Source organism: Lontra canadensis, unplaced genomic scaffold, assembly GCF_010015895.1.
Source record: "Lontra canadensis isolate GAN:19392208 unplaced genomic scaffold, GSC_riverotter_1.0 scaffold63, whole genome shotgun sequence".
Lineage (NCBI taxonomy): Eukaryota > Metazoa > Chordata > Mammalia > Carnivora > Mustelidae > Lontra > Lontra canadensis.
In genome coordinates, this window is record NW_022631057.1 from 7,818,685 (window position 1) to 7,845,120 (window position 26,436).

The 26,436-nt window shown below is 55.9% G+C and overlaps 1 protein-coding gene across 1 annotated transcript in view; it reads right to left on the minus strand.

Annotated features, from left to right (window-relative positions):
* Window positions 1–294: 294 nt before the first annotated feature.
* The window catches only part of CACNA1S (calcium voltage-gated channel subunit alpha1 S), a 67,664-nt gene continuing 41,522 nt past the window's right edge, over window positions 295–26,436 (minus strand). Inside the window, 26 exon segments of the mRNA XM_032878228.1 lie at window positions 295–766; window positions 768–808; window positions 933–1,076; window positions 1,284–1,375; window positions 2,158–2,243; window positions 3,498–3,748; window positions 4,549–4,677; window positions 5,846–5,970; window positions 6,270–6,371; window positions 7,349–7,451; window positions 7,780–7,876; window positions 8,877–9,004; window positions 9,937–10,096; window positions 10,822–10,913; window positions 11,490–11,555; window positions 11,754–11,882; window positions 12,730–12,786; window positions 18,283–18,366; window positions 19,090–19,200; window positions 20,534–20,692; window positions 21,170–21,371; window positions 21,844–21,990; window positions 22,277–22,329; window positions 24,854–24,961; window positions 25,209–25,296; window positions 25,755–25,861. Of these exon segments, the coding sequence (XP_032734119.1) occupies window positions 559–766; window positions 768–808; window positions 933–1,076; window positions 1,284–1,375; window positions 2,158–2,243; window positions 3,498–3,748; window positions 4,549–4,677; window positions 5,846–5,970; window positions 6,270–6,371; window positions 7,349–7,451; window positions 7,780–7,876; window positions 8,877–9,004; window positions 9,937–10,096; window positions 10,822–10,913; window positions 11,490–11,555; window positions 11,754–11,882; window positions 12,730–12,786; window positions 18,283–18,366; window positions 19,090–19,200; window positions 20,534–20,692; window positions 21,170–21,371; window positions 21,844–21,990; window positions 22,277–22,329; window positions 24,854–24,961; window positions 25,209–25,296; window positions 25,755–25,861 (3,069 nt within the window). The 3' untranslated portion in view covers window positions 295–558.

Below are 26,436 nucleotides of genomic sequence, written 5' to 3' on the forward strand. Positions count from 1 at the left end.
GGGAGGAGAGGAGCACTGAGATGGCCTGGGACCACAGTTCTGCAGCCAGAGGCTGCCCAGTGAGGACCTGAGGCTCCAGCGTCCCCAGGCCCTAGCCAGGGCCTCTGGGGACTCTGTCCTCCCAGGCCCAGGCCCCCAAGCCCTTAGCAGGGCTCCTGGGAAATGGAATGGGGAAGAGAGAAGAGTGAGGAGAACAGTAGGAAACGTTTCCAAAAAAGGAGACAAGCAGGCACCAGGTGCCAGTGTCATAGGCCTGAGACTTTAATGTCCTGCTGGGGGGGGAGTGGGCTTCTGCCAGCCAGACACTGGCACTGATGGGTCTATTTGAATGACGTTGGAAGCTCCATCCAACCGTGCCTCTTGCTGGTGAGAAGAACGGCCTGTCAGTCAACTTCTTCCTGATCTTTTTTCAGTGGTTCCTGACTACCCCTACTCAGCCCATCCACTGAGACTCGGAGAGAGAGAGGGGTCTCTGCAGGGGGCTAACCCTTCTCTGCCCCAGCCACCCCGCCCTCACCATGGGGGGATGCTAGCTCTAAGCCCCTGCTGTGAGGGTCTTCACAGCCTGCGGGGGATCAGGGTCTCCTGGGAGCCCTGATGCTGGTCAAGGCTGCCCAGCGAGGACCTGAGGCTCCAGCGTCCCCGGGCCCTGGTCAGGCCCTCTGGGGACTCTTGTCTTTTCAGCAGTTCTGTGGCTGCCACCTCCATGTCCTCTGGTGCCATCTGGCAGGCGTCTGCCAGGGCCTGACCAGTCGCCATGACAAAGAGCGTCAACCGCCAAGGTGTCCAGGCCGCCTCGAACCAGAGCCTGCAGGGAGGACAGAAGGCCGGGTGGGTTCTCCAGGGGCGCTGCGTCAGGGGTCTGCCTCTATTGGCCAGCCTAGGGCCACCCCTGAATGCCGCCCACTGCTCTGGGCCCGCTGCCACCTCACCTCTTGAATCAGCTGGGCTGTCGCTGGAGTCTGGCACTGGGAACTACTGTGCTTGGTCCTACTGCTGTGGGACGCTTGCTCAGGCGGAGACCCTGGGCTGTGCCTCCTCCTCTCCTCAGGCAGGGGAGGCTCGGCGCTGGCACGCTGTTCCAAATGCAAACAGCAGAGAACCCAACGGGGATGCTGGGGCCCCTAGGATCCCGCGAAACTGCAGCTCTTCCGAGGGAGCCTCAGCCAAGACCCACAGAGAGGGAAGGACCCAGGAGGCCAACCCTTTCTGTTATTAATGGGCAAATAATGGTGGCCCCCCTCCTCTGTATAGAGTTTCTTCCCAGGCCTCTGCCCCATTACCTGGCAAGGGGCAGGAGATGCTTGGGATCTGGGCATTTCTCTCTGGGTCAGCTGTTCTTTTAGCTTTTCCACATAGGATTTGCTGTGGGGTCCTGTGGGGCAAGACAGACCAAGGGCAAGAGGGGCTGCTGACTCCTGCCAGGGCCCCGGAGTCAGGGGAGCTCTGCTCAGCCAGGCGGCCAGACCCTGAGAGCTCCCTGAGAGCCCTGGGGCTGTGGAGGGCGTCCTGTTGGGGGGAGGGGGTGCACAAGCTAAGATTCAACCAAGTCCAGGCTGGGTAGGACCCTGTGTTGTCTCCTTGCCCCTCTACTTGCCCTGGTCTCTGTCCTTGTGGGTTTGAGAAGGGGGAGGGATCAGGGCCAGAGTTTGACCAGATCTGGTCAAGATCTTCTTCGGTGTTTCCGTGTGTGTTTGCATGTAAAAGTGTGTGTATGTGTTGTGTGTGTGTGTGTGTGTGTGTGTGTGTGCGTGCTCTGGGGAGCAGGGCGAGTGCCCTCATCTCCATCAAACTTGGGCATCCTCAAGGCTCCTGATGTCACACACAGTGGTCTAGGACCTGCTGGGAGATCACCAGACTATCTCCTGAAGGACCCCAGGGCCAAGGGGTCAATGCGGCCAGGGGCTGTCCTTCAGAGAGGGGAGTAAAGGAGGGTGTGAGTTTCCTGGCCTGCCCCCTTCCCACCTCACTCAGTTATCGAGTTGGCACCCTTCTCCCCCACCCAGATGAGGAGCTGACAGCTCGTCCACCCCAGGCCCAGCTGGCTCCCATAGCGACAGGCTCCCAGCCAGATTCCCCTAGTGTAAGGAGAGAGCCAGGCTCCCCAACCCTCTCTGGCAGTTTGCTCAGCTTATAGGGCACCCAGAAAAGACTGACCCAGGACCCTTCGGGGTTGACCAAAGGCTCCTCCTCTGGCAGCAGGCGTCTCTGTCTCTTCAGGGAACTCCCTTTCATAGTGGAGGCTGAAATGGAAGCAAGGCTGCTGAGTGAGAGCAGGCGGCTGGTCCTCCCACCATCCCACCCCTCCGTGGCCCCTCAGGGTCTGGACCCACCACTGGTGTTGTCCTGACTCCAGGGCTGGGGCTCACACCGCTCTCTGGCCGGCCAGTCCTGGCCAGCTAAGAGAAAGAAGCCAAATGCGTCCCCAACTCCTCTCCTTTGCCCAAGGGATGCCATTCTTCTACCCTTACACTCTGTTCATCTTTTGAGGCCCAGCCTCAGCCTCACACATTCTAGGACACTGGTTCTCAACCTCGGTGGCACATTGGATCAACCAGTAGTGGCCGTGTCCCATCCCCAGAGTCTGTGGTGAGGCCCCGGACACCGCCATTTTGGAAGGCTGAGAGACAGTGGTGGAGTGGAGGCTGGCACATGGAGGCTGAGAAACATTGCTTAGCTCTGTTCTAGGCCTTTCCAGCCCCTGGTGATCAGGACGCCTGCATTCTCAGGGCACACAGGACACATGTCCCAAGGAGACTACAGTTCTTTCAGGTCAAGGCCCAGGTCTCATGCTTCTGTAGCCCCGGAACATCCAGCACCATGGTGACCCAGGCGCAGTTCCGGGCCTGTGGGACTCTGAATGGAAGGGGATGTAGGCAGCCCTAGCCCCGGCGGGAGTAGCTGCTCACCGGGCATCTGCCCTCTCCTGCCCATTTCTGACGGTGTGTGACAGCCTTGCCAGGTCCTCCTACCTAGAACAGAAGCTCTGCTTGGACCTCAGCCCACAGGTGACGATTTCCGAGAAGCTCTCCCCCTCATCCTGCTGTTTTTTGTGACACTTACGTAAATGTCTATTATATTTAGTCTGCAGCTCAGGGTGGGAGAGAGAAGACCCATTTAGCAATGACATCTCCCAGAACCTAAATCCAACAGTTTAACTTTAATTTTCTGCAGCTTTTTGTAGTAACTCTCTCTCTTCCTAACCTGCTATGTTCAAGAGGTCGCAGCTCCTTAGACCTCAGACGGGAGGACGGAATGAAGGAACCATAGGGCATTTGTGCCAATGCTGCCCTCTGCTGGCCAAAGGAGTCTCTGCAGCCCAGGCTCGCCTCTTGCTTTAAGGTGGAGGAGAGACCCCAAAGGACACAGAAGCAAGCAAAAGACAATCTATACATTTCAGGATGTCCTCCTCCTAAAGGACCTGGAACCCACTAAGTATGTCTTCCCAGCCCTACCCAAGGACCCCTACATCCAAAGCTGGCAGTTGCTGCCACTACTTTGAAAACACCTGCCTGTTGCTATGGTTGCTGTTGCCATAGGCAATGTTGGCATTGGCATTGTTGGTATTGGCATGAGCCAGAGGGTTGGTGCGTGGATCTTGAGGGAAATCCTCCAAGAAGACAGGTGATTCCAGCTCTTCCATCTCTATCTCAGCAAACTGGAGGGGTCTCTGGTTGGCCATGACAGGGGGCAGGGAGTTGGTCCTTTCCAGGAAGTTGTCCACCTGTCCAAAGAGGCCTCCAGTCCTCTAGGGTCAAGGAGAAGAGCGTAAGGGCTGAGAGCCGTGATGGGGGGATGGGAGCTGAGAGTGCATGGGGACTGCCATCCTGGAATGACGTCCTGGGAACAAGTGATGGCACTGGAAGACAAATCCTGTAAGGCCAGAGGAGAATGGACTGGGCTGTGAGGGCAGAGAAGGGCTTACGATCTCCCTCTTCAGAGAGTTTTCAATTAAATGGGGGTAGACAGGACACAATTAAGGAACTACGTAGGAGACACAGACATCCAGATGGAGAAATACATTGTCATGGAAAGAGCACTGGATTGGGAGTCTGGAGAACTGGTTCTAGTCCCATGTCTAAAACTAACTTGCTGAAGTGATATTGGCTATCCCATATCATCTCTGGGTCACAATTTCCTCAGGAATAACCCAAAAAGTTTTAACTAGGTGGTCATTAAGGACCTTTTAATTCTATAGTGTCATAAAAAATTCTAGAGGGCTAAGGATTGAGGACCAGTGTAACTGGAAACAAGCAGGCACACCATTTGATAATGAAGGGATTCCAAGAGATGAATGTCACCTAGGGCTCTTGGGGAGGTGAGGACAGGAGTGAGGTTTGGTAGAGGAAACGAAAAAAGTATGTGTCATATTTGACAACTCCAGGAGGTTGGGTCCAGTAGTATTCTGAGTCCCAAGAGATGTGGGCTGTGGATGTCTTCAGCTTCCAAATTCCCCTCCCGTATGGTGGGGCTCCTGGCCCTCGTCGCTATGGGATGTTGCTGCTCCCCGTGCCTAGAACACACGGGGTGGCCACAGTCTTCACTTACCCTGAATATCCCTTCCTCCATCGCAGCCTCCACCATGGCTCTCTCCAGCTCCTCTTCTGCCGTCAGGTCTCCTGAGATGGTACGGCGGATCTCTGGGGCGGCCTCTTCCTCAATGGTCCGCAGTCCGGCCTGGGGACAGAAGCTCAGTGACCCCTCCAGTCTAGTGAGAGAGACCAGACTGCTTCCCATGGCCTCGCTCATTTCTACCCCCAACTCCAGCCCCACCTTCTCCTGGACGTTCAACATCCCAGGGCTCCAGGAGGCCCTGCTCTGACCGCTGGGATGGCCCAAATCCTAATGGCTCCCAAGGAGTCTTCTCTCAACCTCATGGGTGATTTCATACCCTCCCAGGCCTCCAGGTGGAAAAATCTTTTTACTCAGTACAATCTCCTAGACAAATGATCTCTTTTGAATGAACATATCATTCATATCATTTTTTGAGTTGATCAAAGCAATGGGATGAACCAAGATTGGTATCATCTGATAGCTTGCAACGAGAACACAGCATCATTTCTGTGACATTCCTGTCCAGGATCAGTGTATCTTAACCCTATCGTGAAGAAACAACACGTGAACTCAAACTGAAGGATATCCTGGCAATCTTCCAAAGTGTCAAGGTCAGTCAAGGAAAGACCGGGGAACTGTTCTGGGTAGAAGAGTCTAAAGAGATATAGAAACTAAATGCTGTGTATAATTCTGGAGTGGATCCTTTTACTATAAAGGACATCACTGGGACAAATGGTGAAATTGGCATGAGGCCCGAGGATTTGATGATCATAAAGTCTCAGTGTTAATTTCCTGATTCTAGTGGTTACATTGCGATTATGTAGGAGAATTACGGAGAATGCCCTCGCTGCATGTGAAAATGTTCTGGGTTGTTGGAACATTATGTTGGGAATTACTCTCAAATGGTTCAGGAAAAAAGTTGTACCGTTGTACATGCAACTTCTAAGATTTTGAAATTGTTTTAAAGTAAAAATTGCAATTGAAATGTTTTCAAGCACACAGCCCAAATGTATGCATATTTTTGAATTTGTAAATTGTGTGTCTGGTTAACACCAAAAAAATAGAAATAAAAAACAGATGAGATGAAACAAAGTTTTAAATTTCTTTGCCTACCAGTGGATCATTTTAAAGCACTCAAATCTCTCTTTTGAAAAAAATCCCATTTCTTTTGGTCCCATCATCCTTCCCTCTGGGCCTCCATCACTGGCCTTCAAGGACATGAAGAGGGAGCTGGAGCCTGGAGACCTGGCTCACTGGAGTCCCTGGGACTTCAGGTCCATCCAGGCCTTACCTGGATCTGTATGGTGTCCTTCTTGGGCCGATACCCATAATACTCTTCCTGGCGCTTCATGAACTTCCGGAAGTGCTCCTGGATCAGAAACGTGGCGTAGAACTTCCCCACAGTCACCTCATCATCTGCAGGGGAGCCAAAAAGGGATGTCCTGAAGGTGGGTAAGAATCTGAACCAGGTTCAGAGTGGGAGCCGGGGGTAGCCAGGACCGGGACATTCAGGACATGCCTCTCCTTGCTGACTTGGACAGCGGGCAATTCCCATCCTAAGTCTAGCACCAGTCCTGATGGCCACCACGGGGTCTATCCAAGGTATTTACAAAGTGTCTGGGCCATTTTCAGATTCTCACAGGGCTTCCTGGAGAAGTCCCTTGTCCCCTCTCCTCAGCTGCTTCTGGACTCTGGTCTCCCAAAGCAGCACGTACCTCCTATTGGAGGAATGACCTGGTCCAGGAGCTTCATGCTGGTTCTCTTCCAGATCTTCTTGATGATGGCCCTCAGCTCCTCATTGGCCTGCTCAAAGTTACCTGGGGCAAGGGACAGGCGGAGGCAGTCCTAAAGTCACCCAGCCCAAGTCAACTGCACTTGACAAATCGCCTAGGATTCTCCGAACACCTCACTCAACAAATGTTGGCTGAGGTCTTGTTTGTTTGTTCATTGGTTGGTTGATTGGTTTGGGCAGCTACTGGGCTGAGCACTGGGCATGGCAGGAGGGCATCACCATCCCCCTGGGGCAGCCCAAACTTTGGGTCATGTATTCACTCCCCACAAGCCTTGGCTTCCACTGCTCAAAGTGGCTGCCTTTGAAAGCTGTCTGACATCTCCTACTCTTTTCCCTTTCCCCTCAAAAGCCCCCAAATCCCCATGCCCTGTGGTCTTTCCAAAGACCCCTGCAGCCTTCTTGCTGCCCTAACTTCCTTTCTCCAATTCTTGACTCTTGGCCCTCCTCTCCTTGCCCTCTGAGAAAATGTTTCCTGGGGCTGTCCTAGATGCTGGCTTAGGTTCTGATGCCCTTGGGGGATGGCTCTGATAGAGCCGAGCCCTGAGAGAGGGCTCAGGAATAATACCAAGCTCCCCCACCCTGATTCCTTTCCCAGCTTCCTCCATGTCTGCCTTCCTGGTGGGGTGCGGGGGGATCCCGTGGGGTTAGTGGAGCTGAGTGTGGACTGCCCACCCACTGCGACCTGAGGAGCTCCTCTGCTCCTGCCCAGAGCCAAACCTCAGGTGACCCTCCCCTCTGTGCTAACACTGCCACTTCTCTGGCCCCGTTCAGACATGGCTGCGTGGGAATAGATCCTTAGGGACCTTGGCCTGTAGAGAATTTTCGAGCTCTATCTAAGCCCTGAAAGGCATGAGAATGTTGTGGTCATGGTCGGGGTCCTCCTTCTGCTTTTCCGCACGGCTCTTCCCTCCAACTTTTAGCTCTGAGAATCTGGCAGAATGTGCACCAGAAAACTCATCCTCTGAGAGAAGGGAGGGGGGCCGCACGACAGAAAGCCCTCACCTTCCGTCTTGATCTTGAGTGCCGTGCGGACCAGGGCAAAGAGGGTGGCGTTGAAGGTGACCGTGCCATCGCTGTTCAAGGGCATGTTCATGCCCACCAGCCGCTGTGAGGGGAGGGCAGTGGCTGACTGCCAAGCTGGCACCAGGCCAGGCGTGGCGGGTCATTCCAGCCTGGTCTGTGGACCGGGGGAGGGGGGAACATGAAGGCTGGGGGTGTGGGTGATTCAGGACACCCTTCATAAGGGAATGGAAAGATGAGTTGGGGGAACACTGCTGAGACCTGAGGTCCTCAGGGAGGAACTTGGGGATGCAGGAGATGATTGCTGTGAAATGTCTCATCCAATCAGGCCCGCCCTCACCAGCTTCCCTGTCCCAAGGTGCCTGAGCCTCTTTCTTTCCTGGAGGCCACCCCTCCCTAGCAGCGCTCTTTACCTTACAGGCCACCCGGTGGGGACAGAACTTCCCAAAGCCCAGAGGGGGCTGGATCCGTCTCAACAGGGTCACCACATCCAGGTGTTTGATTCTGCCCCTGCAGGAGGACACATGGACTTGTCTCCCTGCAGCCCCACCCAGAAGCTCCCTCCCTGCTCAGGGACCAAGGGCAAGAGAGCCAGGCCACAGGGCAATGCTTCCTATTGTCCAAGGAAGTAGAAGCTGTGCTCCCTCTTTAAAGAAGAAACAATGTTTGGGTTCACTATTGCCCACCACCAGGAATGGGCTGTCCTTTGTGGGTGGGGGGCAGATGTCCTTTTGAGAACAGAACATCCTCTGATGTGGGATCTCCAGGTCTGGAACCTGGACTTCAATTGCACCATGGCAGAGCTTTCCTTGGGTTCTGTTTGAGCTGACTGGGGGCTCTTGGGTTATATTAATAGATGTAGAGGATGTGGATCACTGGAGGTGGAAGCCTACTTCCCGAGACTTGTAGAGAGGCGGAGAGCTGTGTCACAGGTTGTTGTGGTAAGGATTAAATGAGATGATGTTTGCAGTGGTTAGCACAGGGCCTGATGCCTGGGCAACATTGGTCAAATATGAGCTTATTATCTTTCTAGAAAGAATGTAAAGCAGTAGTACTTCTCAAGGGCTAACAAGCACACAAATGCCCTGAGGGTGAGGCTAATAATTAATGAGGGTTCTGATTCAGTAAGTCGGCCTGGTAGGGGGGCAGGGAGCCAGAGCTCTGCATTTTAATGAAGTTAGGATGCTATTGGTCCCTGGACTACAACTGCCTAGCCAGGGCCTGCTGAGGCACTGAGTTCCTTGCTCCTGGATGTGTCCACGCAAAAGCTGGATGACCATTTCCCGATAAAGTCAAGGGGTTTTCTGCCCTGGGAGGCTGTGGGATCCCTTCCAACCCTAAGAAACTCCAATTTTCTGATCTGGAACATCAGATAATGAAGGGAGAGGGAGGCCACTCATTCTTATAAAACTGGAGAGTGACTCCCTGTAGGGACACCAGGACGGGGTCTAGGATGGAAGGGGGGACAGCTGATGGATGGCCCCACCCAGAGCCTAAAGATGGGACTCACTTAGCCTCTGGGTCATACTCTGCCCAAATGGCCTTGAACTCATCCAGGTGATGAGGGCCCAGAATGGACCAGTCCCGCGTGAGGTAGTCAAAGTTGTCCATGATGACAGCAACAAAGAGGTTGATGATCTGTAAGGCGAGAACAGAGGGTTCCCACCTGGAAAGGCAGGTGATAATGGGGAAAGGGGTGGAGGCTGGGGGTTGTCCAGTGGGTAAGGGGGTCCTTTCTTGCAGACCTTCTGAATGACCTACCTCCCCTACACGAGCAACCCGTGTCACACCCTTGTGCTCCCACACGGGTAGTGTCCTCTGATGGGGGTCTTTGTGCTCATCCTTAAAAGCCCAGCTCAAGCTCTTCCAATCTCAGCCACTTGCCCCCAGCCCAGAGAGATGACCCCATCAGTGTCCTCACTGGACCATGCCCTATTACTGCTCCTTCCTTGTCTGTGTATAGTGACCGTCCCTTTGAACGGCAAGACTTGCTCCTACATGGGTTCCCCGGTACCCAGGGAGCTCCTTCAGGGCCAGACTGGGTCTTAGCATATTGCTACCCTCTGCACTGAGCCCAGGATGCTCATATAACAGTTTTTAACTGAATATAGGAAAGAAGAAAGAGTGAGGGAACGACAGCCCACAGACGGCGCTGGCTCTTCACCTTCCACATGAACAGACAGCAGACCCGGGATTCCAGAACAATCTGCACTGTTTCTAACCCCATTAAGGCCTCCTCTGGGACCCTGTTTCCAGAGCCTCAGCCATGGGGCAACTTTCTCTTCACAGGAATAGGGAGGCCAAGTGGCTTTATTGGGGGCCCCTACCTATGCAAGACAGAACCCCTTTAACTTCTTCTTTTGATCACTAATTGCTAACCAAAAAGGGTAAAACTTTTAACAACCCCTCTGGACATGATAAAGCACTCAGAAAATCAAGTCCCCCCCAGGTTGAGTGGAACAAGGGGCCATCTAACCAGAGTCTCCTGTGTCTTATGTCCCCGAAGCCCATCCCCAATGGACAGGAGCTGCCAGGGAAGGGGAGGGCAGGCTCATCTCCGGGCATCTCACCAGGAAGGCACAGAGCATATAGAAGCTGATGAAGTAGTAGTAGGCGAAGTTGGTGCCACATGTGTACTCCTCACCCGGGGCATAATCTGACTCAGGGTCGCACAACTTGCCGTAGCTGCAGGCCAACAGGATCTCCTGCCATGCCTCGCCTGTTGCACACCTGGAAGAGACGGGGTCCCACTGGCCTGTCTGCTCGTGGGTGGCCCCTCAGGAGGCCAGCAGCCTGGGGGTGCAGGGTGTGGACAGGTGGGTAGACTGGGGCCCTCCCTCACCCCCGCATCACCAAAAGAGGCAGTTTAGACCCCTAGGTTCACCAAGTAGCTCAGTGCGAGGCGGGCCTCAGTTTCCCTTCTGTGCCAGGGCTCCACTGCTCCTTATGGGGTACTATGAGCAGGAGCTGAACTAAAGAAAAGGGGTCTCTTGGCTGCAGGGGCAAAGTCAATCCATGATTCAAGTCACTGGTGGGGGACCGTAAGGGAGAGCGCCGTGCTGACTGTGCTGACCGACGTGGGGCAAGGTCACAGGCCACTGAGGCCCCACCACTCCCGTGTAGGGACATTTGGCCTCTGTCTCCTGCTGCACTGGGATAAGGTCCCACCAGGACCATCTACGTCATTTTGGAGGCCCAGTGCAAAATGAGTATATGGGGCCATTTGTTCAAAATGGATTTTAAAAATGGCATGCGTCATGCAATGGGGAGCAGAGCTGACTTCTAAAAGGATTAAACATTTCAAGACCAGGATAGGAGAGCCTCATCTCATCAAAGCACAGGACCCAGGGCCAGGAAGACAAGGTCCTGCCTAGGGGCAGAGTATAGCAAAGCAAAGGCCAAGGGCAGGGGTGCGGATGGGGACGTAGGGGTACGGGGCAGCGGGAGCCTCACACCTGAAGAGCAGCAGCACAGCTTGCGGGAAGGTCTGGAAGTTGTTGTTACGGTTTATCTGGGTCCCGTCCACCATGGCGATCTTACCAAACATCTGCAAATCACAAAAGGCCCCCACCTGTGACCTAGATCACAGCCTCCCCTCAGCCCAGGCCCTGCTGGCCTCTCCCACCTCACTACTCCCCTCCTTCACCCCTATCTTCTCCAAATCCCCTTCACCACAAGCCACAGCAGACCTGAAGCCAAATTGATCAGATTATTTTCAAGATTGGGAGAAGTTCTTCCCACGGAGCCAAAGGGAAGCGGGAGAGAGGACCACGTTTTCCCAGCACAAGCCAACTTAGGGACTCCATGTGGGGAATGGGGGGACAGGGCTTGTGGAGGGGTAGACTGAGACACCGGATTCCCTCCTCAGGTGGCCCCTGCTGTCCACCGCGTGCCAAGGCTCCTCCTGGATGACTCCCAGCCAACCAGTCCTGCAGCCACCGGGGTTAAGGTGCCCAGCGTCCTTCCTCGGTCCCGCATCTGACCCCATGGTGGCCAGGACAGAAGATAGAGGGAGGGTGGAGGGTCCAGCCTCTGTGCTGATTAGGCCTCTCTCAAGGGTCCACAGATGCCCCCCACCACGTGGCCCAGATCCCCGCTTTGAGCTGGGCCCTCCTGCCCTCACCTGCATGCCGATGACCGCGTAGATGAAGAAGAGCATGACGATGAGGAGGGCCACGTAGGGCAGGGCCTGGAGGTGAGGAGGGGTGTCAGGGCGCAGGGCTCCACGCACCTGCTCTGCAGCCCTGCCCCTCCCCGAGCTCTACTGCGCACCCCATGGTCACACCGGGGCTCTACCCCAGGGCCACACAGATGCCCATCACAGCCTCTCCAAGTTCCCCATGTCCACCTGGCCTGGGCCCCGCTCAGGTGGGCTGGGCAGGCACACCTGGAAGGACTTGATGAAGGTCCACAGCAGAGTGCGAACTCCCTCTGCCCGGCTCAGCAGCTTGATCAGCCTCATGACCCGGAACAGGCGAAAGAAGGCGCTGGAGATACGGGCGCTCTCGTCCGGGTCCTGCGGGCCAGCGCCCCAGAGGTCAGTCTGGAGGTGGCACCTCAGCGGAGGAAGGAGCAGGCGGGGCGGGAGGGGCAATGTGTGTGTGCTGGGGAGACATCCGTGGCAGACAGGAGTTCCAGCCCCAGCTCGTGTCCCCTGCCGGACCCTAGCACCCGATCCTCCTCAGGCTTAGGGCTCTGGGCTTGGGGAGCCAAAAGGAGGGAGGTGGCCCCTGCAGGGCGCTAAGCCCATTCTCGGAAGAGGCAGCGGGGACTCAGCCCCGGGCCCTGGGAGGCTGCAGCCAGGCCCACTGCCTGTCCTCCTGGGGCCTCCTGCCTCTTCGCACCTTCTCCTCAAACTGCCACTGAGCGGAGGACACTTTCAGTGCGGGTTTCCTAAAGCACGACTGCTCTGTCCCCATCCATTCACCACGGCCACTCCACCACCCCACCGAGCACAAGGCTGTCCTAAGCCAGGCTAGCCTCAGACACCCGGACAACTCTGGAAGGGGAGAGCCCTGCCAGGCTTCCTGTGTCCCCAGAGACCTTGTGCCATCGAGCTGTCACTAAGGTCCTGCGCCAGCTAGCAGTCACAGTCCTCTGGATGCTGCCGTCTGGATGGAGGGCGCCAGAGACCCCTTACCCTGTTTCCCAGGGCTCTGAGGAAAGCCACTGCAGCCATGCGCCTTCTGCTGCAGAGCCCACGCACCCCCCCCTCCCTGACCCTCCAGGGCGCCTGCTCTTAGGGAAGGAAGCCCTTGGGGCCGGATCCACCCCATGCAAAGCCACAGCCAGGCCCGAGCATGCAAGCTGCGGGGCGGAGAGCTGGCGGGCGTGCTGGGCAGGCTCATGCAGCCCGGAATTACAACGTTCCCGCAGCCTCCACCCAGGCAATACAGTCCTCCGCTGGAGGCCAGGAAAGTCTGTGGAGAGAAGACACCAGGGGAAGGGCAGGGGAGGAAAGAGAGAGGAGGAGGGACACAGGGGGAGGGGGCAGGTGAGGAGAGGCATCAGAAAGGACACACAGAAGAGTTAAAGAGAGAAAAAGAGCGGCAGGGGACAAAGACCCCGAGTGGTTGCCAATCAGGGGTGGGGTGGGTGGGTGGGTGGGTGTGAGGACGAAGCTGTGGGGACAGTGAGGCAACAGGCTGGGGACAAGGGAGCAAGAACAAGAGGGAAGACCAGAGGGGGACGGGTCCCTGCCCGTCTCCGGGATGTGCCTACAGCTGACAAGGGGCCCAGGTTCTTCCTGTGTGTCTGGGTTATGACATGCTGGGGACATCCCTGAGGGGACACATTGCAGTGTCGGCCCTTCACTCCGAGTGGACTCCCACCCCTGTATCTCCCCAGCTCCCTTGTGCCTCCGAGGCCCTTATGGAAGTCCCACCCTCTGGGGGCAAAGGCCCTCTGTGGGGGGTCTGCGCTTCCCACAGCAGACATCTCTCTGTCCCTGGCCCATGAGCATGACCAAGGCTTCCACTCCAGCAGCCAGGTTCTTGAGTTTTTCCTATGTGTTCAGCATCTCTCTTAGGCCACCTTTCACGAGAAACCCTTGCCCTGGAGTCATGGGGCAAGGGGAGTCATCATTGAGTCTTCCCATTATTTGTGGGTGAACTGGTTCCCAGTACACCGGTTTCCCCGCCAGGAAACATTCCCTTTCCCCTGGGCCACTGGTTCTCACACCTGCCGCCATATTGGATCCCATGGAGAACTGAATAGATTCCTTCCCTGGGTTCCCCACCCAGGCCAAGGAAGTCAGCTTCTAGGGGGTGGGCCTGGCTTCAGACGTTTCAGTGCGTCCCAGGGGTTTTAATACGCAGCTACGGATGACCACCAGTGTTCCAGACCTGCGCGGCCCTTATGGGAGCTTCCAGGCCCATGCAGCTCTCTGAGTTACAGTGATGATTAAATCAAGTGAGAAATTTATTCCCTCATTTGCACCAGTCACATTTCAGGTGACCAACAGACACACGTGCCTAGCGGCAACTGTACCACATGGGGCAGAAGATTTCTATCATTGCCAAAAGTTCTAACAGACAGTGTTGCCCTGGTCCGCTCCCCGGTTTGTAGGTCAGGAATAGAAATCAATATTTAAATGTAAAGCCTTAACATGACTCCAAGAAAACATTCATTCTTGGTAACTCTGCTCCTAAAAATCAAATAATGACCGACACCCTCTGGGTCCTCTGCCACCAAAGAATTCTCTTGACTTATCCAGGCTTCCTCTACATAAACCCCAAACCTCCAGAAGTAATTACCTTTATTTGGGGCTGTTTATTTTAGCTCTTTAGAGTTCTCTCTTCTAACTTGGGTTTCAAACCCTGGGGCCTTTGGGGTGTTGTTCCCCAGTGGAAACTGAACATAGATGGAAATATACAACATCCACACACCCACGCGTGTACACGTGCACACCAGTTTTGCCCAGGACCCAACCTGCCCTTCGTCTGCCCCACCCTCTTGGGATCTGAGCAGACAGAGTTCTGTCATTGTCTTTCAGTATATGGGGGTGAACAGGATTCCCAGGCCAAGCCCTCCCCCAGACAGTCTGCGAGGCAGCCAAGTCCCCAGAAGGTGCTGCCTGCCAGGGCTGGGCCTCAAGGAATCTCAGGCTGAGAGCTCCTTCCTCACAGGCTCCAGACTTTTCCTCAGCTGCCCACCTCCGAGGTGTCTCTAGGGCCAGTCCTCTCCTCTACCTCTCCACCCAGCATAGAATTCACCCCTGGATTGGCAGAGTCTAAAGGGCTCATCGACGGGCAGCAAAAGTTCAGGAGGAAGCCCTGCACATGGGGGAGGCCTCTGGCTTTGGGGCTAGTCCACAGCAGCCCCTGAACAGAAGCCCAGCATGGCCATGGTTAGGGGGCTCAGAAGGCTCTTCTCTACGCCCCTCCCGTGATACAGCTCGGTAGGCACCCTGCCCAGAGGACAGTTGTCTCTTGATTTCAGCCTCTCTTCCCTGTCCCCTGCTCCCCTCTTCCACCCTGCAGTGACTCCCCCACCCCCACGCCATCCCCAGCTTCAAATCTACAGAGAGGCCAGCCTGGAGAGCTCTCGACTTTGAAGATCTCAAACATGGATCTCTCTGGCTGAAGCCTCCGGCCTGCCCCCGTGCTCTTTCTCACTCCACCCTGCATCCCCTCTCCCCACTTCTGTTGGTCCAGCTCCTGGGGCCATACGCCTCTCCGCTCAGCCTTGACCCTTGTCTTGTCATTTCGACAACCCCCTTGCTTGCACTGAGACGCTCCACCCAACATGCCAGCCCTCCAGACCACACCTGAGGTCCGGTCCCTTTCCCCAATCTCCCGGGCCACCGAGCAGGGCCTGACTCCAGGGTGCATCTGAGCTCACTAGGCCCACCCCAGCCCCATCATTCTTCCTGCAGGTGGACTCATCACATTGGCTAGTCCTCAAGAGTCAGTTCCCACCCTCATGCCCATTGTCCTGTCCTCCCTCCCAATGGAAGATTCTGCCTACTGCCTCGGACACTCCCGTGGCTGCCCAGGATGAACGCCATGGACCATGCCCCGGCTCCCTTGCATCCTTCACAATTCTCATGACCTCTGCTTACGCTCTTCCTCTTCCAGTGGTCTGACTCATGTCCTTGGCTGTCACCTCTGAAAATAATCCCTTCCTCAGCAGTCTCTTCTCATGCTGTGAATTTCTCCCGTGCATGGGTTCCGCCTGTAGTCTCCCTTGCCCTAAACTCAGCACCCACCACTTTCCAGCTACTACCTCTACTGAACTCCTTGCAAGTTCCAGACTGTTTCCTGTACGCATGGACATTTTTTCTCACTTTCTGGTCACTGCTCCCTGCTTATCGTTGGCTCAAGCCCACAGTCTACCCTGCTCAACAGACAACTTCCTCATCGCAAACCGAGTGGCTCTGCTGGCTCCAACTCTGCGGGATCTCAACTCCTCACAGCCGGCTCGTCCCACCCGAGGTTTCGACTATCACCTCTGCGCATCAGGGTCCAGCTCGTGTCAATGGAGCTGCTACTCCCCTGGATACAGAGTGACCCTCCGTTCCTCGCCCGCATTTCCAACGACTTGCTACCCATTTCCACTTGGGCACCCGGCACCCAAGCCCACAGCCCCAGAACAGAATCATGGTGAGTGCGTCCCCCCAGGTCTTTCTTTTCGGGCGGTGCTGAGTCTCTCTGGACTCCTTCCTTCCTGTGGCCCCAAGTCACCAAATCCTGTTGCCTCTGAGCCTTTCTGTTCCTCTCCTGCTCTGAGCCCTGGCTCTCATGGCTTCATGCCCATTTGCTTTCTGTCCCCTCTTGCTAACAGGGATGTACTGGGGCTTTCTTAAATCCAGCTTCTCCCCTGGGACACTGGGTCTTACGCCCTTTCATTTATTCACAGTCTTTGCTCCTATAGTTTGCAGAGCCTGAAGCTAGGCTGTCATTTCTCCCACTTTCAAGGAAACCCTCCTTGGCTCCACATTCTCCTCCCAGCCTCTACCCTATTTCTCTCTGTAGTAAAACACCTGAAAGGAATTGCCCCTCGCATTCTTTGTTCTCCCTTTCTGGTCCACTATAAGCAGGGATTCTTCCCCATAATTCCAATGAAACTGTTCCTGTCAAGGTCCCTGCTGATCTCCTCATTGCCAAAATCAAGTCAACACTCAGCTCCCATCTTTTTCAACTGTTTTGTTCTCCTGGTGGTGTCTCAGGACACCACTGTCTTCTGGTTCCCCTGCCTCAGGGGCCAAGCCTTCCTCAATCTGTTCGCTGGTTCCTCCCCGTCTCTCCAATCACTAAACATGGGAGCATTCCAGGGCTCAGCCTTCAGACCCTTTCTCTCTAGATAACCTCCTCCCTTCTCAGCAGTTGTCGTCCCTCCCCCACAACTTTAAATACCATCTTCAAATTTAGATACGCCCACCTGCCCTAAACTCCGAGCTCCATCCAGACTCATAAATCCCAGCCTACTTGGTGTCCCCATCCAGGTGCCTCATGAGCACCCTAGATTACCACGTCTACAACAGAAATCTTGGTTTCTACCCCACACCCGCCTGCTTTTCCAGCAGCTTCCATATCTCAGTAAACAGAAGCTCAGTTCCTTGGACAAAAATCTTTGTAGTCACCTTCAGTTTGTTTTTTCTCTCTTACTCTAAATCAAGGCCATGTGCAAATTCTGTCAGCTCACTCTCGCGAACAGATTAGATGTGTCTAATTCTTGCTACATCCACAGCTACCCCCGTCGCCACCATCAGCTCTGGTGGTAATCACAGCAGCCTCCTGACTGCCCTCCCTTGGCCAGCCCCATGTCCCCCACAGCTTGCTCTCAACACAGCCGCTAAGGGGATCCTTTTAGAACTAAAGTCAGACCAGGTTTAAGCCTTCCAAGCAGCTCTCATCTCTCTCAGAATAAAAAGCAAGATCGTAAACATGGCCTTCAAGGGACTAAGTGATCTAGCCCTTGGCCTTCTGTCTCTGACCTCATTTCCACCATCCTTCATTCCAACCACGAGGGCCTCCTACTACCCCTGCAACTCAGAGCCTTTGTACTCACCCATTTTTCTGTTCCCAACTCTCCCAACACCCGCATGGCTCCATCCTTTTATTCAGGTTGTCACTCACCTGGTGTCAGGTATCCTGACACCAACCCTTCACTCCCATCCCTTCTAAGCTTTCATCTTGCTTTATCTGTCTCTGTAATACCCACCGGGCCTACCTGCCATGCTGGAGGTTTACTGTCCGCTTGCCCCCGTGCTCCTGTTCCCTGCTGTATCCCTAGCTTGGGCGGGAGGTACTCAACGAGCATTATGTACTAAGTAAAGAAATGACCTACTCCCTAACTGGGTGTTCTCATTTTAGACATTCTCACCTCTCACCCCTTGCCTCCAGATCATCTTTCTAGAAGAACAGCTTTAATCCTTCCACTGCTCTCTTCAGAAACCTCCCGTGACTTCCCTGCTACGTAAAATTCAAGGCCTTCCTCGCCCGCCTTCCCTTTCTTGCCGTACCCCCCACCCCCCCCCCAGGCCTCCTCTACATGCTCACGTGATCTGCTAAACCAGACCTCAGTGCCCTGAATTTTCTATCATTCGTCTCCTTCTCCGTGTCTCTCCTACTGCAGCCTGCCTGTGTGGCTTGCTTGTCCCTCTGCCTCCAGTCACGAGCTCCCCTTTCCTCAGGACCCACTTCAGTTTGCGCCACCTCCATGAAGCCTTCCCTGACCACTCCACCTTTCCCATCCACAACAGCTCTAGCCCTGGGCAGCCTGGCACATGGATTATGTCCACCTGGAATCTGAGTTATCTGTCCGCCCTGTGGGCTTGTGGCTCCCGGCATTTCCATCTTTGTAAATCCCCAGGGTGCCATGCTACACACACAGCAGGTACCCCACACGTTTCTGGGGAGCAAATAAGTGCTCACACCCCACCCCGGTGATGGCTCTGTGTGCCCGATACTCACGTCGATTTCACTGAGGATGACGTCGATGATGCTGCCGATGACAATCAAGAAATCAAACACATTCCAGGGGTCACCAAAATAGCCCTGGGAAGGACAGCATGGGAGAATCCGAGGGTAAGCTTTAGCGGGAAGGAGTTTGGGTGCCCAGCACGCAGTGGTGGCCCCCAGCCGAGGTGATGCAGAACGGCCAAGCCGGGCCAAGGTGGGGTGCCCGTGGCTCTACTTTCCACTAAGGCTCCTGTGTGACCACACAACCCACTACTCCCTCTCCCTCTGGCTCTGTATTTCTCCTCCTCCAGAGCATGATATGGTTGGAGGGGAGAGAGAGAATGCTTGAGAACTCAGAATCTGGGTTCCTGGTCTGGATGGGGAACTCTTTTTCATCTGCCCCAGATCAAAGCCCTGTCTAGGTCTCCATAGTGCAGAACTGCAGGTGGGGTGGGGGGGTGGCCGGGCAGGGCTGGGCACGGTGGGAGTGGACTGGGGAACCAAAGACACAGCAAAATACTCCCCCAGCCCTGGGCTTCCTCTTCAGAAGCTTAAGGGGAGGCAGGGAACATAAGAAACCCTCAACAAAGGGCGCTGGGAAGAGGCAGCCAACACTTATGGCCATCGCCAGTTCCGGCAGCCTGAATATCTCGCGTGCCCTGTGTCCGAAGGAGGAAATGTGCCAAAGAGTGAGCAGGGTGGGAGCAGAGGTGCTGGACGAGGGGGCCCTTCAGTAGAACAAGACCGGTGTGGCGGTGCTCCATGAGAAGGTCCCCTTCCCTCCAGGCTCCACCTGCCCCCTGTCTCCCCTGCACTCACCCTGGCCTTGAACGCCATGAGCTTGAGGACCATCTCCAGGGTGAAGATGATGGTGAAGGCCACATTGAGGATGTCTGAGATGTGGTTCATCTCCTCTGACTGGTTGTAGTGCTATGGAGAGGCACAGGAGAGGGGGGCTGGGAGGGCCCGTCTTCTCTGCCCTGCAGGGGGCATCCCAGAGCTCTGTGCTCTTCCCAGACTGCCCCAGTCCTCTTCGTTGGGTTTCCTGCCCATTTTCTTTTAAATCTCAGAAGACTGGGTGCCTGCTTTAGCTACCCTCTGAACTCCACCAAGTCTGATGGATCCCACAGAGATGGTGAAAGGAGGAGATGGGGTCCTGCTGGTCCACCTGTGGGCTACAAAGCCAGAGCTCACTTCCAGATCAGTTACGGGATGACCAGGAGGGGGGCCCCCCAGCAGGGCTTGGGGACAAGTTCCACCTAGTCACTGGAGCACAGGACCAGGAGAGAAGATCGCTGGCTCTAGCGCTGGTATAATCAGCAGCCACAGGTATACTGGTGGGCCACCGAGCTCACCAGATAGACTGTATTCACACTGCCCCTCCAGCCCCCCACCCCGTGATGGCGAGATGATTGAAGCAAGAAAGTTAGCCCCCTTGCTCCACCCCTGTGATCCTCCTTCAATCTATTTCCTTATAATATTTGCCAGGAATCCCTTACTCTTTTTGGAAAGCTGACGAAATCCCACTTTTCCAACAAAACCTTCCCAGGTAGTTAGTTCAGAAGGATCTGTGGGCCTCTGCCCTACCTGGTCTTGCAGGACGGCCTAAGTCTGGGCCTAGTTCAGACTCAAACTTGAGCCACTGCTCATGGCCCTCGGTGGGACCTGGGCCTGCCAGCCCCATGACTCCTCTTCCATGTCCTCATCACCTGGCCACGCGGGGTCCTGCGGCTGGGGGTGTCTCAGGCTGCCTGGCGGCACCATTCTACTTATACAGGCCTGATGGGAGCTGAGGCTTCTTTAAGGTTTGCTAATGATGCTGTTGATTACGAGAGTGTCTATAAAGTATGCTCAACTCCTAAGAGACACCTGTTCTGTGAATATTAAAGCCACTTTTCTTGAGACCGGAGCCAAAATTCCAACCAACTCCATCAGCCACATTTGCAACAGCGGAACATAAACCGAGAAGGCACTTTCTCCTTCCTACACAGCCTTGTGCTTCTACTTAGCGATCTCCTGTTGACTGACTCTGTTGTTATTTATATGTGTGAATTCCTCCTAATAAACCGGTGGGTGCCCGGCAACAAGGTCTGGGCCCAGGGCACTCTTCTGTCCCCCTTCGCACCTCACCGCACTGTGCCCAGCACCTGGCAGGTGCCAGGAAAATTATGGGGGGCAGGGCAGGAGCCAGGAACCCTGCCCTCCCCACCTGCCCTGCCCCGGCACCTGTCCCTCAGGCCCTTGTCTCCCGGGGGGCCCTTACCTGCATGCCCAAGCAGATGGTGTTGAGCATGATGAGGGCAAACATCAGATACTCGAAGTAGGACGAGGTGACGACATACCACACCTGATACTGGTACGGGTTCTTGGGGATATAGCACCTCAGCGGGCGGGCCTTCAGGGCGTACTGCACACACTGGCGCTGGGACACAATGCCACAGGGCGGGTGAGCGAGGAGGGCCCCCCCCCTTGTTCTCACGCTCTCATGAGTGGGCTCGAGGGCACCCTGCCTTCTGGTCAGCCAGGAGCCGCTGAGGCCAGGAGCTCATGGCGGATGAGCTTTGCAGGCCTGTTGAGGGGAAGGGGTCCAGTGGGCCTGTGGGCTCCCCCTGCACTTCCCCAGCCTATTTCAAACATGGCTCTCGTCCCAGCCAGGGTTCTGAAGGGTCTCCTCTGGGCACAGTTAGGGTTCCGTGAGCAGACTCCCACACCACCAACTCGTGTTGCTTCATGTTAGAGAATGGGTCAGAGATGGGGTAGAGTGCGTGGAGGCTGGGTCTGGGCATGAAATGGAAATTCTAGGGTCATCTTTAGCCCTGGGACTTTCACTGGCCAGAGCCTAGGGCTCAGGCCGGCAGAAGGCCGGCTGGGGCTCTGCTCCCCACCTCAGCCCAGGCACCTGGTTCTTGTCCAGCTCACAGTTCTTGTACTCAGTCTCTCCCTGCTCCTGGAAGGTGACAATGACGAAGCCCACAAAGATGTTCATCATGAAGAAGGCAATGAGGATGATGTAGATGATGAAGAAGATGGCCATCTCCACTCTGTTGTTGTAGATGGGGCCCATGTCCTCCTTGTATGAGTCTATGGCCTGGTAAAGTAGCCTTGGGAAGGGCAGAGAAAAGCCTGGGATGGGCTGGGGTGATGAGGAAGAGGGTTAGGCCAGGAAGGGTGGATTTTATCCCACTGGCCATGGGGAGCCAAGAGAGCTTTCTGAACCAGCAAGCGACAGGAGGGAAGTGAGGACTTCCAGAAAATGCTGGAGCAGGTCCTGGAAAGGGCCCATTTTCCCATGGGATGGCTCATCTACCCAGATCAATCACTAGGGCTCCCCATGCGGGCTGAGAAGCCCACACCTGCTGGGGGACTAGGGACATTTTATCAGCATCCCCAGGTCAGGATATCTTCGGAGGGCCAGTCAACACGCTAGTCCTTCAAACCCTCCAAGCTGGTGGGTCTGTTGAGCACTTACCACGGGCCTGGCACAGAGCAGCAAGGGCTGCAGCAGGCCGAGATGGCTCCCCAGCCCTGCCCCCACCGTGCTCGTGCGGGACCCAGTCCCCAACCCTCACTCACTGAGGCCATCCCTCAAAGGTGGAGACTGTGAAGAGTGACATCATGGCCGAGAGCACGTTGTCAAAGTGGAAATCACTGTGTACCCACTGGCGTGGGCGCAGCTCCATCTGCGTGGGGTCCCCATCCTTGTACACATAGTAATAGCCCCTGAGGTGGGGGAGGCTCAGTCATTCCCCTGGACAAGGCCTGGTCTCCTCCTTCCCACCCGAATCCTCTGGGCCCTGGGCAGTGAGCATGCCGGAGAAAAATGGCCCAGACTGGGGACCAAAGGAGACACTGCTGGGTCCTCCTTCCCTGCAGCTACCCAAGGAAAGGCACTTTAGAACATTCTTACTGGGCCTAGGAGCTCGGGTTCCCCAGGTCCCTCTCACACAAGGTCCCCTGTCCAGTGGCCGTCCCACTGTGTGTCCTCAGCCAGTAGCGCTCAGCCCACCTGCACTCCTTCTCTGTCATCTTGGATAAGTCATTGCAGCTGAAGAACTTCCCCTGTGTCCCCGAGGAGGAAGGAGGGAGAGAGAGACACACGTTGTCACAGAAACAGCATTCAGTGGGCAATGGAGGTAAATAGTGGGAGTGGGAGGGGAAGGCAGGACATGAGGAAAGAGGAGCTTGTCTGTTCCTTAAAGAGGGGGCAGGGCCCCAGAAGGGTCTTTCTCCTTCTCCATTCCCTCAGCTACCCCGTGGGCTTCCCCACCAGGCCTGAGGCTGCCAAGGCTGAGAAGCCAGTTCCTTAGCAGGAGCCTTTGCTGCAAGCCCCAGGCTGGGTCTGAGGGGAAGGAAATACAAACACGCTTGGCCCGTCTCCTCCCTCAGTCAGCCCCTTTCCCTCTACTGCTATAGGACACCCTCCTGCCAGTGGGGTGGCCACAGGGCTGCCATGGGAATAAAAGCCACAGGAATGGAGCCCAACAGGGCCATGAAGGTGCACATTGTCTCAAAGTGGAACAGGGATCCCAGCATGGGATCCCGAGGGCCTGAACAAGTCCCAGCACTGTGCCCCCCAGACTGATTTCAGGCAGATCCGTTTCCTTTTTTTTTTTTTTTTTTTTATCTATATCACAGACTGGGCACCCACGGAAGAGTTTCTTTGGAGAAAAGAAGTTGATTGCTAGGTCTTCATGTGGTTAAATTAAGTTTGAAATCCACGGAATCTCGCTGGGTTCCCTAAAAGGCCCCCAGAGGGAAATGCTTCAGTCCAGGATATGGAGCTAGTCGAAGGCACAGCCGTCCTACCCACTGCAGGTGCTTGCTGTTCCAGACACACCCTCCTTTCCAGTTGCCAGAGCAGAGAGGCGCAGGGGAGGCGGGTGACATCGGGGGAGAAGAGGGGAGAGGACACGTTGCCACTGGGCAGTTTTGTGGGGACTTGAAACCAAACACTCAATTTAATACAGAAAGAAAACTCTTGATGTAATATGGAATGTATGCACAAGTGTCCGCTCTGTAAAACGAGAGGTAAAATGCCACTTGTCACTGAAGTCTGACCATTATCGGAATGGGCAGCATTTTTTTTTTAAGTTATTTTTTTTTTTTAACTTTGCCAGAGAGGTAGAGAGCACAAGTAGGCAGAGCAGCAGGCAGAGGGAGAGGGAGAGGCAGGCTCTCTGCCAAGCAGGAAGCCCAATGTGGGGCTTGATCCCAGGACCCTGGGATCATGACCTGAGCTGAAGGCAGCCGCTTAACCGACTGAGCCACCCAGAATGGGCAGCCTTTTGCTAAAAGACTAAAGCACAGGAGAGTTAGGGGTTGTGGGACAGCTGCTCTTGCTTGGAAGGGACACAGGAGCCAAAGGAAGGGGTTGCTCATTCATTCTTGAAGGCAGCATGTTGTGTGGGCCAAACGCACTCCAGACCCGGGCTGGGTGCCAGAGTCAGGGATGAGTCAGATACAGACTCTGCCCTCAGGAGGCCCCAGGGCCCCTGGCCTGGCAGTGGAGGGGGCAGGGGGAGAGGGAAGGGGGCAGCCCTCCGCTGGTGCCAGGAGAAGGTCCCATGCAGATCACAGTGAGCACTGTTTCGAGGCTAAGCTCTCTCAATCTCGATGTGGTCTCCTAGGTGATGCCCTCCTCTCACCGCCACTGCCAGGACAGTAACCAACAGGACCCATCTTCCTTCACGTCATCTGGACTGCTGCTCTCCACCCTGACTGCTCTCCCCAAAGCCTGCTCCCTGCCCACTGGGAGAGACTTGGGCTTGCTTCATGACCCTTTCTCAGCCTTAGCAGAGGCCCTGGCCCAGAGAAAATGCTCCAAAATGTTGAATGAACGAATGACTGTAAGATGACACCACTGCCTAAGTCTGACTGCGATGATGTCACCGTGATTGTCACGCTGGGGGTCAGGAGCAGATTGGGTCGTGAGAGGCAGTGTCAAGGGTGTTGGCGGATATACTTCAATACCGATTTCTGTGTGATGGGCAGAGGCATTCAGAAATCAGCTGGGTGGGAGGGGACACCTTGCCGGGTAATTTCTAGAGAGGAACTGCAGAGCTGTGTCCTCCCAAGAAGGTGAGAACAGAATGAGGCAGCTCCTGGACTAGAATGACGGCCTCCCTCCCTCAGAGGCTCCTGGTAGATGTGAATGATGCCAGACATTCCAGCGGGGAGCGTGGGGTGCAGCGGACTGAAGCAAGTGGAGTGGGCGGGGCTGGAGTGGGGAGCATGTTTAGACAAGCCTGGCTGGATGGGACAGGTGGGAGCGGTGCTCACAGAGCCAGCTGGAGGGGAAGGGACCTCCATCCTTAAGGAGAAGCTGCTCGGAGAGCCAGGAAGACAGCAGGTGCCACGGCCACGGCAGCCAGCCGAGCCAAAGGGGCCAGGGAGGGGCATCAGGAAACCACATCCAGACTCCAGACGGCTGAACCTCACAGCCCCGCGCACGCAAGGACATCGTTTGCACACTTCGGGTCTCCCTGTGCTTAGAGGCAGGGAACGGACCGGCTCCAGCCTTGGCCTGACAGCTGGCCCCGGAGCTGGGGAGAGGAGGCGGACTGCCCGGGCAGGCGGGGCTCACCTTGAAGAGCTGGACGCCGATGCAGGCGAACATGAACTGCAGGAGCGTGGTGACCAGGACGATATTCCCGATGGTGCGGACGGCCACAAACACGCACTGCACCACGTGCTGCGGAGGGAGAGCCGGTCGGCCCCGGCCCGCCCTCGCCATCCCTTGCTGCCTCGCCGCTAGCGGGAGGGAGGGAGACGTCCGCGGGGGACGCAGGGCTGCCCAGCCTCACCCTTCCTGTGCCCCCCACCCCGTTTGGCAAAAGGGACAGAACACACGTCCCTGCAATGGCTGGGCCGAGGTCTCTTGCTTCGGGCCCCTGCAGCCCCTCTTTCCTGCTCCTGGGGTCCTGCACACGCCCTCTCACCTTCAGCCCTTTGGCTCTGTTGATGGCCCGGAGGGGTCGGAGCACCCTCAGCACCCTCAGGATTTTCACCACGGAGATGGCGCTGGACCTGGGGGAGGGCAGTCGAGGAGTGGGCACTGCTGGCCGCCTGCTCCGGCCTCCTGCCGCTAGCCCGCCGCATCTGCCGCCTCTCTGCCTGGAAGCCCTCCAAGTCTTCCCCGCTCCCGTAAGCAGCGTGTGTGCTCTAACCCAGGATAAAACCACCTCCTGCTAACGGGTGCCGAGCCGTGCGGCACAGTAAGGGCATGACCCAAAGCTAGGGGCCGTGCTCCCTCAGTGTAGCTGGAGGACTGCCTTCTCCTCTCCGCATCCCCTCCTACTTTCCAGGACACTGCTCTGGCCACTTAGCATGGTCCCTTTGGTCCAGTTAGTGACACACCAGGGGACCCTGGACCCTGATCCACGGCCCCAAGAATCTCTCCCCTTGCAGCTTGGTGTCTACCAACACACGGTGGGGCTCCGCTCTGAGGAGGGGACCACATGGGGATCACCCCTGTCATTGCTCACTCAAGTCCCATGGAGATGAGGGACACGGCCACCACCAGCAGGTCCAGGATGTTGAAGTAGTTGCGGCAGAAGGAGCCCTTGTGCAGGAAGGCACCATAGGTCGTCATCTGGGGGGAGAGGCAGCATCCTGGGTGGGGGCGGGGCTTGGGAACACACCTGTCCCCATGAAGTAGGGCTTTTCTAGGCAAGATTTGCCTCAGTCTGCTCGCAAGGCACTCGCTGAGGCAGAGAGCTGCCAGAGGCTCTCTCCTTCACTCTGCGCCTTGCTGCGTCCTCAGTGCTGTTTCTCCCATCCTCCGTTCCCGGTTCTGGAAACAGGACTTCTCACAGGCAGCTACGCCACACTTTGCTCTCTGAGCTCATTTCTGCTCACATGCCATAGGGCGCCCCAGTCTCCTTTCCCTGAGGCCACAGACTGGGGAAGCCCCGGCCCTCTTCTCCCTGACAAAACATGAGGAAACTCATCTTCCTCCTCCCAGGAGGGCTTCTTCAGAAGTCGCCTCTGCCCTGAGGATTGCTGAGTCAGGCTGAACAGCCCGCAGAGGACGGGAAGACCTTCACCAGGCCCCTGACCCTTCCCCTCCCTGTTGCCCCACCTTGTTACTGGTCTCTCAGCTTCTTTCCTGTGCTCTGTGATAATCTCCAAGGCCCTTTGCATAAACACCCTTGAAGTCTGATGGGC